The 13,160-nt window shown below is 38.7% G+C and overlaps 1 protein-coding gene across 1 annotated transcript in view; it reads left to right on the forward strand.

Annotated features, from left to right (window-relative positions):
- The window catches only part of POLA1 (DNA polymerase alpha 1, catalytic subunit), a 319,132-nt gene that overhangs the window by 194,848 nt on the left and 111,124 nt on the right, over positions 1–13,160 (forward strand). Inside the window, exon 35 of the mRNA XM_080652141.1 lies at positions 5,688–5,804. Within this exon, the coding sequence (XP_080508267.1) occupies positions 5,688–5,804 (117 nt within the window). The remainder of the gene's footprint in view (positions 1–5,687; positions 5,805–13,160) is intronic.

Raw genomic sequence — 13,160 nt, forward strand, 5'->3', positions numbered from 1 at the left:
CCTCCCTCCCTCCCTCTGTGTAGAAATCAATAAAAACATATCCTCAGGTGAGGATTAAAGAAAAAAACAAAGAGAATAAGGACTGTGAATTTTAGACCCTTATTATTCTCCATGAACATGCTCCTGTGCATTTTTATTTTATCGCTTCTATGCATTCATTTACAGAAGTCTCCCCTTATCCATGGAGGATACATTCCCCATTGGATACCTGAAACCACAGATAGTACCAAGCCCTATATTACATGTACTATGTTTCTTCCTATACATACATACCTATGATAAAGTTTAATTTATAAATTAGGCACAGTAAGAGGTTAACAATAACTAATAATAAAATAGAAGAGTTATAAAATACTGTAATAAAAGTTATGTGAATAAAAGTTAAGTAAAATAAGAGTTACTTGCTCAAAAGCACTGTGGTACCTCTACAGTCGTCTGATAACCAAGATGGCTAATAAGTGACTAATGGGCAGGGAGCGTTTATAGTATGGAGTCACTGGCCAAAGGGACGATTCACATCCTGGGGGCATGGTGCGGGACTGCACAGGATTTTATCATGCTACTCAGAATGGTGCACAGTTTAGAACTTACATGTTGTTTATTTCTGGAATTTTTCATCTGATATTTTCAGACTGGGTTGACCAGGGGTAACTGAAACCACAGAAAGTGAAACTGTGGCCCTGGTCGGTTGCTCAATAGTTAGAGCTTCTCCCCATGGACTAAGGGGTCGAGGGTTTGATTTCTAGTTAAGGGCACATACCTTGTACTTTGGTTGCATGTTCCCCAGGCCCAGTAGGGGCACATGTGGGAGGCAACTAGTTGATGTGTCTCTCTCACCTCTCTCCCTCTCTCCCCCTCTCCCCCACCTCTCTCTCCCCCTCTCTCTCTCTCTCCCCCTCTCTCCCCCTCTCTCTCCCTCTCTCCCCCTCTCTCTCCCTCTCTCCCTCTCTCCCTCTCTCCCCCTCTCCCCTCCTCCTCTCTCCCTTCCACTCTCTAAAAATCAATGGAAAAATATCCTCAGGTGAGGATTATAAAAATAAAAAAGAAAGTGAAACTATGGGTAAAGGGGAACTACTATATTCAAACGATATTTTTGAGTGCCTCCTATGTACCACATTTCCAGGTCTGGATGGTTTTTGTGCGTGCATCCTTCTAAAAATGCAAAGTATACTCAATAACAGTTTGTGTTTAAGGGGCAACTACCAGGAACACCTTTTTAGCATGTGCAGAAATATTTTAGTTAAGGCCTCAGAAATATTAGCAATCAGAACCAATCAACATTTCACACAATTTCGTACATAGTGATTTCACGGAATCATTGTTTTGCTATTGGACAGGTGGCTTCACCTCTTTTGAACCCTTTACTTAAAGCATGGTTTTGGTAGCCCTCTGAAAACTTAATGGCCTTATTTCTTCTCACACACACAAAATTTATATGTATGTATATAAAATTCAGAATACCTTTATTTTTGCAAAACTCCCCAAATTTGTGTAGCCATAAAAGGGGGCTGCGGAAATATGTACGTGAAAATATAAAATATACAAAGTATGTTAATGACCTTATTTCTGTTGGTTATGACAATTTGGCACTTTGGTGTGGCATTGCATAATAAAATGACATATTTGGATGATAGACAACGTCCTTAGAGTGGTTTTGGAAGTTTTTATTAAAGCCCAAATCTTTTTATAGGTTTGACTTCCAAAGAACTACACTTTATTAAATTTGTTTCCTTCTATTGACTTGGCAACATAGTTTTGAACAGTACATTATTTCCCAACATAGGAAATGAGCATTAGTTTAGTTTTGTCTCTGTGAGTAGTAATTCAAAGTAAATTTATAAAATGTTAGTATTTTCATTTACTTCATTTTTAACACTCATGCAAGGTAAATTTCACTGTGACGTCTTGCAATGGATGATTTGCCCCATCATGGGATTTTTTCAAAGACCTGGCATATTTATTTTTAAGGACACAAATGTTCTTTGAAAGGTAGATTTAATACAGTCAGTTATTATTTGTTGGGGGGGGGAACAAAGGGTTAACCAAAATGTACTTGACAAAATTGAATGGAAGCAAAGCATATATTGAATATGATTAGGGCCTATTTCCCCCATAGAAGAGTTTTGTTTAAAATAGACCATGACCAAAAGCTTAATTATCAAAATAAAACAAGAGGTATAAAGAGCTACAGGCTTTAATATTTTTTCAGCTCCAGTTCCCTTCACACAGTTATCAGCATGTTTAATTTCCAAGCATAATAGCGCTAGTTATTGTTGTCATTTGTAAAGGGAGATTAACAGATAGTAAGTACAAACAAACCCAAATAAGTACTGAATAGAGAGAGGTGACAAAGAAGAAAAGACCTCTTTAATGTTAATTATAACTGGTAGGAAGTCTAGACAAATTATATTATCTGTTTTCTATATTACTTGAAAGGCCATTTAGTTAGTAACTCTGTCAGAGATAGTTGGGTGTTTGCTTTAGAAACAGGTGAGGTAACAATTTAGATCTTCCTGGTTGGCAGCGCACTTAGTGCAGTGGTCGGCAAACTCATTAGTCAACAGAGCGGCAAACCGCGGCTCGTGAGCCACATGTGGCTCGCGGCCGCAGTTTGCTGACCACTGACCTAGTGAGTCATGGAGTTGTAATAAATTGATGGAATCAGGTTTCAAAACCTGAAAAGAAATAGTTTTAACTTCCAGGTTATATTCTGGTGCTTAATTATTTATTGTCTCAAAAATGTAACAACTCCAGCCCGGCTGATGTAAGGTCATGGTTCGATTCCAGGTCAGGGCACATAGCCAGGTTGTGGGCTCCATCCCAATGGGGCGGGGGGCGTTCAGGAGGCAGCCGATCAATGTTTCTCTCTCATCATTGATGTTTCTAGCTCTCTCTCTGCCTCTCCCTTCCTTTCTGAAATCAATAAAAAAAATATTTTTTAAATGTAGCAACTCCAAATAAGTGATAAAGGAGTCATCCATTCCTACATTTTTCATGCATGGTTTGCTTGAAGTCTACTGTTTCCTTTATTAATATGCCTACATGGTAACCAGAAACAACTAGTCTGACCTTTAGTGTCCATAGGCTGCATTTAAAACTTAATATCTGCTGCTGCCATCAGCTCTACTGTCCCCCTTGGTATTCTCCATACCTAGAATAGATTAAACCAAAGTATCTTGTTTCTTTAATTCTGAGAGGCTATCAATTGTGAGCTATATCTTAACAGCTTTTTCGAAGGAAATTCAAATACGCCATTAAGTGTACATGTCAATTGTAAATGCATCTGAGTTTTAGAAATAGTAAACTGTGAATAAAAATGTGTCCTTAAATCAAGAAAATGTGGCCCTAAGACCTATGACTATGACTATGACTCAGAACCACTGATTCTTTATTCTAGTTCATGGTAGGATCCACATGACTCCATCCCTTCTCTGTGTTGTTTAGCATTTATGGTTGGTACCATACAAGTTGCTTCTTAAAGCCAAACTATACTGAATTACGTGTGTGTGTGTGTGTGTGTGTGTGTACCTTGTTGTCATGTTTAGTTTGTAATTTCCTGAAACTCTCTACAATATTAAATATAATTCTGGGCATATATTAAAGATTTCATAAGGACTGCTTGAGACCCTCTCCGTGAAAAGTTCAAATTAAATATTAAAATATTTTAGCCTATTGACTGAAGGTAAGAATAAAGCTTACTGTGAATGTATTGTCTAGATGGATTTTATATTCTTTAAAGGTAGCATATTTTCTTTTAGTAAAACATGTTGCAGTACACTTTCTTTGGGTGTACTAGTAAAAAAGTAATAAATGGAGCTGGAAGAACTGATTTGGAGTACTTTGCCTTGACTTGGTTATAGCTACTTCCAAGAAGAGCCTATTCTGAGGAATGAGGTCACTTAGCACAGCAATGAGTGGGGACATCCTGCAGTTTTGGATTAAGGCTATGTGGCCATATTAATAAGTGGCAGACGAAGGTCCCTAACATAATTAAGGAGCAATTGTAGATATACTTCTCTCCTCTAGGCAGAACAAAACCCAACAGGTTGCTCAGTCTGGAAACAGGGAACGTGGTTAAAAATGTCACTGATGCAATTGTAGATATACTGCTCTCCTCTAGGCAGAACAAAACCCAACAGGTTGCTCAGTCTAGAAACAGGGAACGTGGTTAAAAATGTCACTGATGCCTTTCTTGATCATACTCCACATAGTTCTCTCTGGCCTTCATTCTTTTGCGCATGTTGTTTTCTCTACCTAAGTTGTCTTTCCTGCCTTCTCCAACTTATACTTACTCTTCAAGACCAGTTCAGAAGTTCTGCTTCTCCAAAGGCTCCAAGACCCAAAGACAGTCAGGTCCCTGCTTGTAGTTCCCCGAGTGGGAACCCATGCAACAAGGGAACATACCTTGTTCACCTTTATACCCCCTAGTTTCCCTTAGGTGTATTATGCCTAATACATAGAGCACTAAAGCCCCCAGAGAACCTGAGTTTTGCTCAACCCTATTTGTGAAGTCTTACCTTACTCGTTTAACAGATATGTTTCGTAGCAAACAGTGCTGATTTCAGATAACAGGCATATTGTTATCACATGTGTATGAGAACATTCACACAAGAGCAGCAAGGGGGAGTAACTGCAGGAGGGAAATGTACAGAGAAGTGGGCAGTGGCTATTTGAAACCACTGGGAAAGGGTGGTCAGTTGACGTTGTCCTTGAAAACATGGCAGCCTCCAGAGAACATGTGTAAAATAATGTTTTGATTTTATTTATTTATTTTTTAAATATATTTTCATTGATTTCAGAAAGGAGAGGAAGAGAGAGAGAAATGTCAATGGTGAAAAAGAATCATTGATCGGCTGCCTCCTGCACACTGCCTACTGGGGATGGAGCCCGCAACCCAGGCATGTGCCCTGACCAGGAATTGAACCATGACTTCCTGGTTCATAGGTTGATGCTCAGCCACTGAGCCACACCAGTAAGGCAATGTTTTAATTTTACATAAAAGAGTTGCTTACATTTCGTCAGTGTTTCTCTTATGCCAAGCATAGTTCTAAGCACTCTGAATGTATTACATCACAACCACAACAATCCTGTAAAGCAGGTACTGTTGTGCTCATTTCACAGAGAAGGAAACTGATCTCAGCAATCTATAATAATAAAAACATAATATGCTAATTAGACTGGATAGCCAAATGACCTTCCAGACATCCTTCCGGAAGAAGCCGGGCCTGTGAGGGCCGAGCCCCTTGCACGAATTTCATGCATCAGGCCTCTAGTTAAGCAATAAATAGTTACTCAGCTGTTGGGAAAGTCATCTATTTCTATGTGGTATATTCTTTACTTTGGTAATGTTCTGTACTAATGAACTAAAACCCATTGGTTTACATCTGTGAATAATCATATAAGATTTTAATGGGAGGTATTGTTGTATGTGGGACGGGGATTGTATTTTAAGAAAAGAGAATACCATCTCATGTTATCTTTCTTTTTGTAAAACTTGATGAATTGCCTAACTTTTAAGTTTGGGGCATAGATCAAAATAACACATCAGGAAAGAATGGTAAGGAGGTATTTCAGAATCTCTAAGGAAAATTCGAATGAGATGAGTCTATCTTGATAATGAAAGGGGTCTTTATTTGAATTTGTTGATGGTGGCGAGAGGACTGAAGTATTCTCTTTTTTCTCTGCAGGGCTGGTTGATTTGTGAGGAGCCAACCTGTCGAAATCGAATTCGGCACCTTCCCCTTCAGTTCTCCCGAAATGGACCTCTTTGCCAAGTCTGCATGAAAGCTACACTTCGACCAGAGGTAAAGGTGGCATAAATAATGCTAAAGAACTGTGTGTGGAGGGGGTGGGGGGCTGTGTTTGTCCATTCCTTAGCTCTGGGAAGTAGATATTTGGAGTTTGCTGGGTAGAGACACCTTACTACCATACACATATTTTTTAAATATTTAAACTTCAAAAAGATATGCTTTTTTTTTCACATCATGAACAATACTGTATTTATAGCTAAAAGAGAAACTAATTGTCATATGAGTTACTCAGATTTCTTTGGTCACCACTTTATAATTACAATGAAGATGTACCATTTCTTTGCAGAAACTGCTGTTACCTTTGGACTAGATCAGAACCCTTTTTATAAAGGCCAAAAAAACCTCCCAAACCAGTACCCTAAAGGGTTTATTTGTACGGGCTTCCATTGTTTCCAATAGCAGCATAGATCAGTGGTTCTCAAGCCTTTTCTCTAGCTTAATACATATACCTGAGGGATAAGGAGACTATCATTAGTGGCTCTCAACTGGGGAGCACATGGTCTGGAACCATCTTCCTGGGAATTTCCTTTGAGCATCACCCAAGCACCATTTCCCAAACTGTGGGGAGAAAAATGTTTGGGGGTCTTGCGTGAAAAGAGGGTTTTGTGATCAAGTACATCTAGCAAACTCTGGACTAGCCAAAGTTAAACAGGCTTATTGCAGATTCTCAGAGCCTATAAAATGGTCATGTGTAGTCTGCCTCGCCAAACAGGACTGTAATGTGCCTCACTTTCTACATTGGTCGGGCCCGAGGATTTGTAAGGATTTTGGTGAGAAGAGAGTGAAACTCAGAAACCTGTTATGTATTTACTTATTTTTTAACACAGAGGCAGGGTTCTTTAAGCAACTTTTAACTTCAAATCTTTTCACTTAAAATGGTTGACCTACAGGCTAGTTTTAGCGAAATATTTAAGATGATATATTGTCTTTTCACAAAATTTAGCAAGAGGTCAGAAACTACAAATGGCTACAACCATTGTTGTATAGTCCCTTGTTTTGCTTATTCATATGTATGTTTTACATGTTTTCAGTCATAATGAAAATACGCTTTTGTATTATCTTTTGTCAAACATCTGTCTGTATTGCTACTTAATTTTCAGTACCAAAAGTTTTAAATGCAATGTTGACCATCCCTCTCATTGGGCATATTAGGCTATTTTCACTATCTCTTTATTAGAAAACTATGGCAAATATTTTCCTGCTTAAGTTATTTTTTGTTGTTATTTGAAAATATTTTTTTAGGATACATTCTTATCAATAGTATATATCAAAATACATAAATACAGTATGGTCATGATTTGTATTGCCAGATTGTTTTCTTAATGGGTTATCCCAGCTTATACTGTAACCAGTTTTTACCACTACCTTTGCAGCATTTGAACATTATTATTCACTTATACTTAACTAATTTGATATGTATAAATGTTCCTTCCCTAATTTTGTAGATCTTCAATAATTAACAAAGTAGAGTGTAGATTTTCTAAAAATACAGAACACAAAGTGAGAATTAGCTGTTGCACAAATTCCTTTTATGTCAGTCTCATCGCAAGACTTGCATCAGCAGGTGCAGAAAGAAAACAAGACTATATCAATTTAGTGTGAGTCATCAATCCAATTGCAGACTCCAGGGGAATCACCTTGCTTCAAGAACCCATGCTGCCTTTGAGCCTTTAACATCTAGATCATCAAGTGAAGTTCAGCAAGAATTGAATTACTTCTTAGAAACTCAACCAGTTTTATGATTGCATTCTTGGTGAAAGAAAGTAAAAGGAAAGTGTACAGCTACCCTTTGAGTAAACGTCGATGATGTTCCTGGTAGGTTGATGATGTTACTGGTAGTGGTTTCATACATCCGGTTATCTTTGGTCGTTTATTATCCTTTTTAAATGCGCAAACCAATGGGCATTTTGAAATAATTTCTTTCGCTTCATATCCTTGTCCTCAAAAACAGTGGCATTTTGGGCAGGCATTTGTCAAAGTTATCAGCTACTCTGCCCAGAGAGAAGCTTTTATAGCTTAGCTCCTTGGGTCATATTGCAGCTCAGATCATGACCCTTGGGAATAGCTGGAGGTTCATAGCATCCTGGTTGGTGATACTGCCCTTAGCTGTTCCTCACTGGGACCTTGAGAGTAGGACAGCCTGTTCTTCTGTGGTTCATTTTGAGTTGCTAGTGATGAGTGGGGAGTTTCTTAATTCTATTTATGAAGTTCCTAGGCTTTCCTAGCAGGAGGAAAAAGCTACATCTTTCCTCACTTAACATCGCCAATATATTTTGTGACTTTAAGCAAAATGATGTATAATGAAACCAGTTTTACCATAGGCTGATTGATACAAATCAGAGTTAATTTCCTATGATATCTCATCAATGTTATAACAAAACAACGTTATTCGAGGACCTGCTAATAGTTCTAGAGAAGTCCCAAAATCAGTGGTACGATGGATAGGGTCATTATAATTATCATAGGGCTTTCCAACATGTTAATTTTGCAGGATTGTGCTTATCTGGTTTTTAAGTTCTGGGTTGCTGTGTCTCAATCATATTTTACTTTCATTTAAAAATTATTTATTGGCCCTAACCGGTTTGGCTCAGTGGATAGAGCGTCAGCCTGTGGACTGAAAGGTCCCAGGCTCGATTCCGGTCAAGGGCATGTACCTTTGTTGCAGGCACATCCCCAGTAGAGGGTGTGCAGGAGGCAGCTGATGGATGTTTCTCTCTCATCGATGTTTCTAACTCTCTCTCCCTCTCCCTTCCTCTCTGTAAAAAATCAATGAAATATATTTTTTTAAAAAATTATTTATTGAACACCTATATCCTAGCACTTTGCTAGGTGCTAGGGACATGTCAAATGAACAGGACATGTCCTTATTTATGAAGCTAGTTTAACATTACCTAAATTATATAAAATTGATTATCTGTGAGCAGAAATAGGCATTTGTAAATATCCGTTTGGACAAAAGCACTGCTTTCCTAATGCTTGACTAGTGGGGACTTTAAACACGTTCAAGGTTGATGGTAAAGCACTTGCCCCTTACTGTGCCAGTCTCATCCTCACATAATAAATCTACTCTCATTTAGTCCTGGGTTGTAGTTGGCTTGAGTACTTTCCAGAATTGACTTGGAATATGAAAACTGGCTCTTCTTCCTGCTTATGTTGCCAGAGTTATGAGAAGAAAGCTGAGGCAATTTTGTTCCCAGGGTTTTAGATGTGTCTCTCTTCTCAGATACCTTGTTTTCTGTTTTTGTTTTAATCAGTAAAGTTTTCTTAGGTTCATGGGAATTTAACAGTATGCAAATTGCTGGTTATTAAAAATATATTCTCTGGGTGCCGAAACCGGTTTGGCTCAATGGATAGAGCGTCGGCCTGCGGGCCTAAGGGTCCCAGGTTCGATTCCGGTCAGGGGCGTGTACCTTGGTTGCGGGCACATCCTCAGTGGGAGGTGTGCAGGAGGCAGCTGATCGATGTTTCTCTCTCATCGATGTTTCTAGCTCTCTATCCCTCTCCCTTCCTCTCTGTGAAATATCAATAAAATATATTTTTTTAAAAATATATATATATATTCTCTGGGTATTCGCTGCTACATAGGAAGTCCAAATAAATACAGGAATAAAAATTTCGACGACTGCATAAGTTTCTAAGTGAATAGAACCCTTTTCCACACTGGTGATAGAGACGGGACTTACCCAAGACAGAGAATAAATATCTTAATATCTCCTTATTTTAGGGACATGGTTTTGACTTCTTAAGGTGACCAAATCTGTATGGCTATGAGCTGAACCCACAGTGTATTCTGTGTTATATAATTCACCAAAAATAAAGCATAAGTTTTGTTTTCATTACAGAATTAGGATTTTAAACCAAGTTAAAGTTTTTCTCACTAACATTTCTATCTTTGACGAGATGAGAAAACATCTACATGAGTGAGACTCCCTGGGCCATGGTAGAAATAATTTGTGAAATTGTATAGCCCCTGGGGCAGGAGCACTGTGGTAAGCCTTTTATTCAGGTTTTCATTCAACTAAATTTCTTGAAGGCCACTTATGAGGAAAGCAGTAAAATGACTTAGAGTTCTACTTTGGGATAACTCTAGTGTTTTTCACATTATCCTCAGTTATAAAGTTGTTGAAAATTTTTATAATGGAACATGTGTACCATACTGGACTTTCGCCTTCAAGGGAGAACTTAAATGATGAACTTATAATCATTATGTGTTAAAGTTTCAAAATGGCTATGGTTGAATGAATTACTGATTTGGTAAGTCACTTAGGGATACTGCGAATGTTGTCAAGCTACCTGGGAGAGTGTCTTGTTTCAGCATAAAATGAAAATAGAAAAATAATTGTGATCTCTTAAGGTAGTAATCATGAGTTGTGCAGCAAGAGAACCTTAGAACCATGGTGGAAAGTCTTGAACATTTGTATCTAATAATTAGTTACCCTTCAGTAGACTCTCGGTGTTTACCATGAAGGGTCCTTTGGATCTCTGTTGTGATTTCAATGTACTTGTTCTTTGATGTAGAAATTGCTAAGTGCTACCTACAGCTTCTCTTACCACAAAGCAGATGCTAGCCTTTTTAATTTTTTCATCCCTTTTTATTGAAGTGAAATTCACATAATGTAAAAGGAACCATTTTAAAGTGAATAATGTAGTGGAATTTAGTACATTCACAATGCTGTGCGACCACCACCTCTAGTTCCAAAACATTTTCATCACCCCCAGAGAAATCCCTGTGCCCATTAGGAATAATGTAATATATGACTTTTTGTGTGTGGCTTCTTTCAACTAGCACAATGTTTCTGAGGTTCTGCCATGTTGTAGCATTTCATGTGTAATTTCATTACTTTTTATGGCCGGATATGGTCCATTGCATAGAGATACCATCATGTGCTTATCTATTCATCCATTGATGGGTTTCTCCTTTCAATATACTTTTAAAGTTTATTTTCTTTTTCACTAGACAGATAGGTCCTACATTTGGCCTAAATTTGTGTCCTTTGACTCACTCATTGCTCCTAGTTCAGCTGAGTGGATTGATCCCTTGCCTTCAGTAAGCACTTAATCAGCATCTACTGTTTTCCTATTTTATGAGAGCCTTTAAGATAGTGAAAGTGGCTATCTTCCTCAACCTTTCCCCGCTAGGCCCAATATTCCTAGGTTTTCAGACATTTTTCTAGTACTCTGCTTTTCAGAATAATGATCCCAATCTAGCATTCCTTTCCCAATAAAATGAGGAACTCAGAACTGCAGGCTGTACTTCAACTGCCCTCACTGGCGCTAGTACAGAGCAGAACAATCCTGCTGCTGCCAACTTTTCTAGGTAGCCAATTTCTGTGAAGTCTATTTAGGGTTGCGTTAACTTTCTTGGCATCCATATTCATAGTGTTGATACATTTTGAGCCTTCTGTATACTAAAGCACATAATATTTTTTGCACATGCAACCTCTGGCCCATGCCTTGTCAGGAGTTTTGAGAGCCAAGTGATTTATTTAGACTTAAGTCTAGGACTCCATTAGTAGTGTATTAGTTTCCTAGGGCTGCTGTAACAAAGTACCACAAACCAGCTAGCTTAAAACAACAGAAATCTATTGTTTTCATAGTTCTGGAAGCTAGTTAGAAGTCTGAAATCCAGGTATTGGCAAGGCATTCTCCCTCTGAAATCTATAGGAGAGAATCCTCCCTTGCCTCTTTTTCTAGTGTCTGATAATCCTTGGCATTCCTTGGCCTATAGAGACGCATCAATGTAGTCTCAGCATCTGTAGTCACATGGCCATCTTTTCCCTATGTGTGTCTGTATCTTTTCTTCCTTCTTCTTAGGACACCAATCATATTGGATCAAGGGCCCAGCCTAATCCAGTATGATCTCACCTTAACCTGATTTTATCTACCAAGTTCTTATTTCCAAATAAGGCCACATTCACAGGTATTAGGGGTTAGGACTTCAACATACCTTATTTGGGATACAATTCAACCCATAACAGGCAGGAATTGTACTGAGCTGAAGGAATTAGAGACCAAAAGTAACAGCAGCTTAAACAGAATGGACATTCAGTTCTCTATCCAAGAAACTTTAATACTATATCATGTGACAGAAATCCAGGTGTGGGCTGTTGAGGATTGCTATAGCTCCATGACGTCATCATTGGCAATGCCAGGCTTCTAACCTCAAAATCACAACGTGGTCCAAGATGGCTACACAAACTCCCTCAAACCATCACAGGCTACAAGACAGAGAAAAGCTGAAGGGTCTAAAGGATACACCTCCCAGCCAAATCAATTCTTTGAGCAACCTTCCTGGAAGTTCCACCCAACACTCCGGCTTACATTTCATGGGCCAGAAGTTGTTCACATGGACAGAAGAGCTTTTTTGTTACTATAGAGCAGGGGTGGGGAACCTTTTTTCTGCCAAGGGCCATTTGGATATTTATAACGTCATTTGCGAACCATACAAAATTATCAACTTAAAAATTAGCCTGCTCTATTTGGTCAAACATTTCATTAACTTACCTCTAATACCTTGGCAGGGCCAGACCAAATGATTTTGCCAGCCTTATACGGCCCACAGGCTGGATGTTCCCCACCTCTGCTATAAAGAGTAGACTGGGTATTGCAGGCCGACTCACACTCTGTGAAATCTCTCCTTGCCGTGCTCTGCCCATCACTGTCCCATTGTGGATTTTTGGGTCCTGATTCTGCCATGTGCCCAGCCTTTTGTCTACTACAGATCTGATGCTGTGATTAACCTTCCCTCTTTCATCTTCTCCAAAATATTGTTAAAGTGTTGAAGTGCATTTATGCACATACTAGTAGATAGGCACCTTCTTCCAGGTGAACACTGCTCCTTTTAATCAGTACCCTTTATGTAGGACCATTATACCACTTGCTAATCATCTTTGCTTCTAGTTTATCATTCTCCACAAGGAGTCTCTCTCAAGGGGAAAACCACAACAATGCTGATTGGATGCTGATGGTCTCATGGTTTTGTGACTGTTTTGGCCCCTGGAATGAGAAATCGTGGGGTCTGTTTCCTTGGACAATCTAATATTTTAAGCAGCATATTTAAGGATGTGCTTGCTCCTACTCATTTTACCCCAAAAGCCAGTTGCTTAAGGAGAGGGGTCATATAATTTTTTTAAAATATGGTTTTGGTAACTGGCCAGGAGACAGTGTGTAAGACTCCGTGTAATGACTGGCCAAAGAATCTTGACTAACAGTGCGAGTGATAAGACAGGGCCATAATAATAAATCATGGAATGTGATAGGATTTATTGATAGATGGATAGATGTCAACTAATTAGAACATCAAAAATAATTATTAAACTACAGACCTAAAAGAAACAAGAGGTGACTTAA

Source organism: Plecotus auritus (assembly GCF_963455305.1).
Source record: "Plecotus auritus genome assembly, chromosome: X".
NCBI classification, from domain to species: domain Eukaryota; kingdom Metazoa; phylum Chordata; class Mammalia; order Chiroptera; family Vespertilionidae; genus Plecotus; species Plecotus auritus.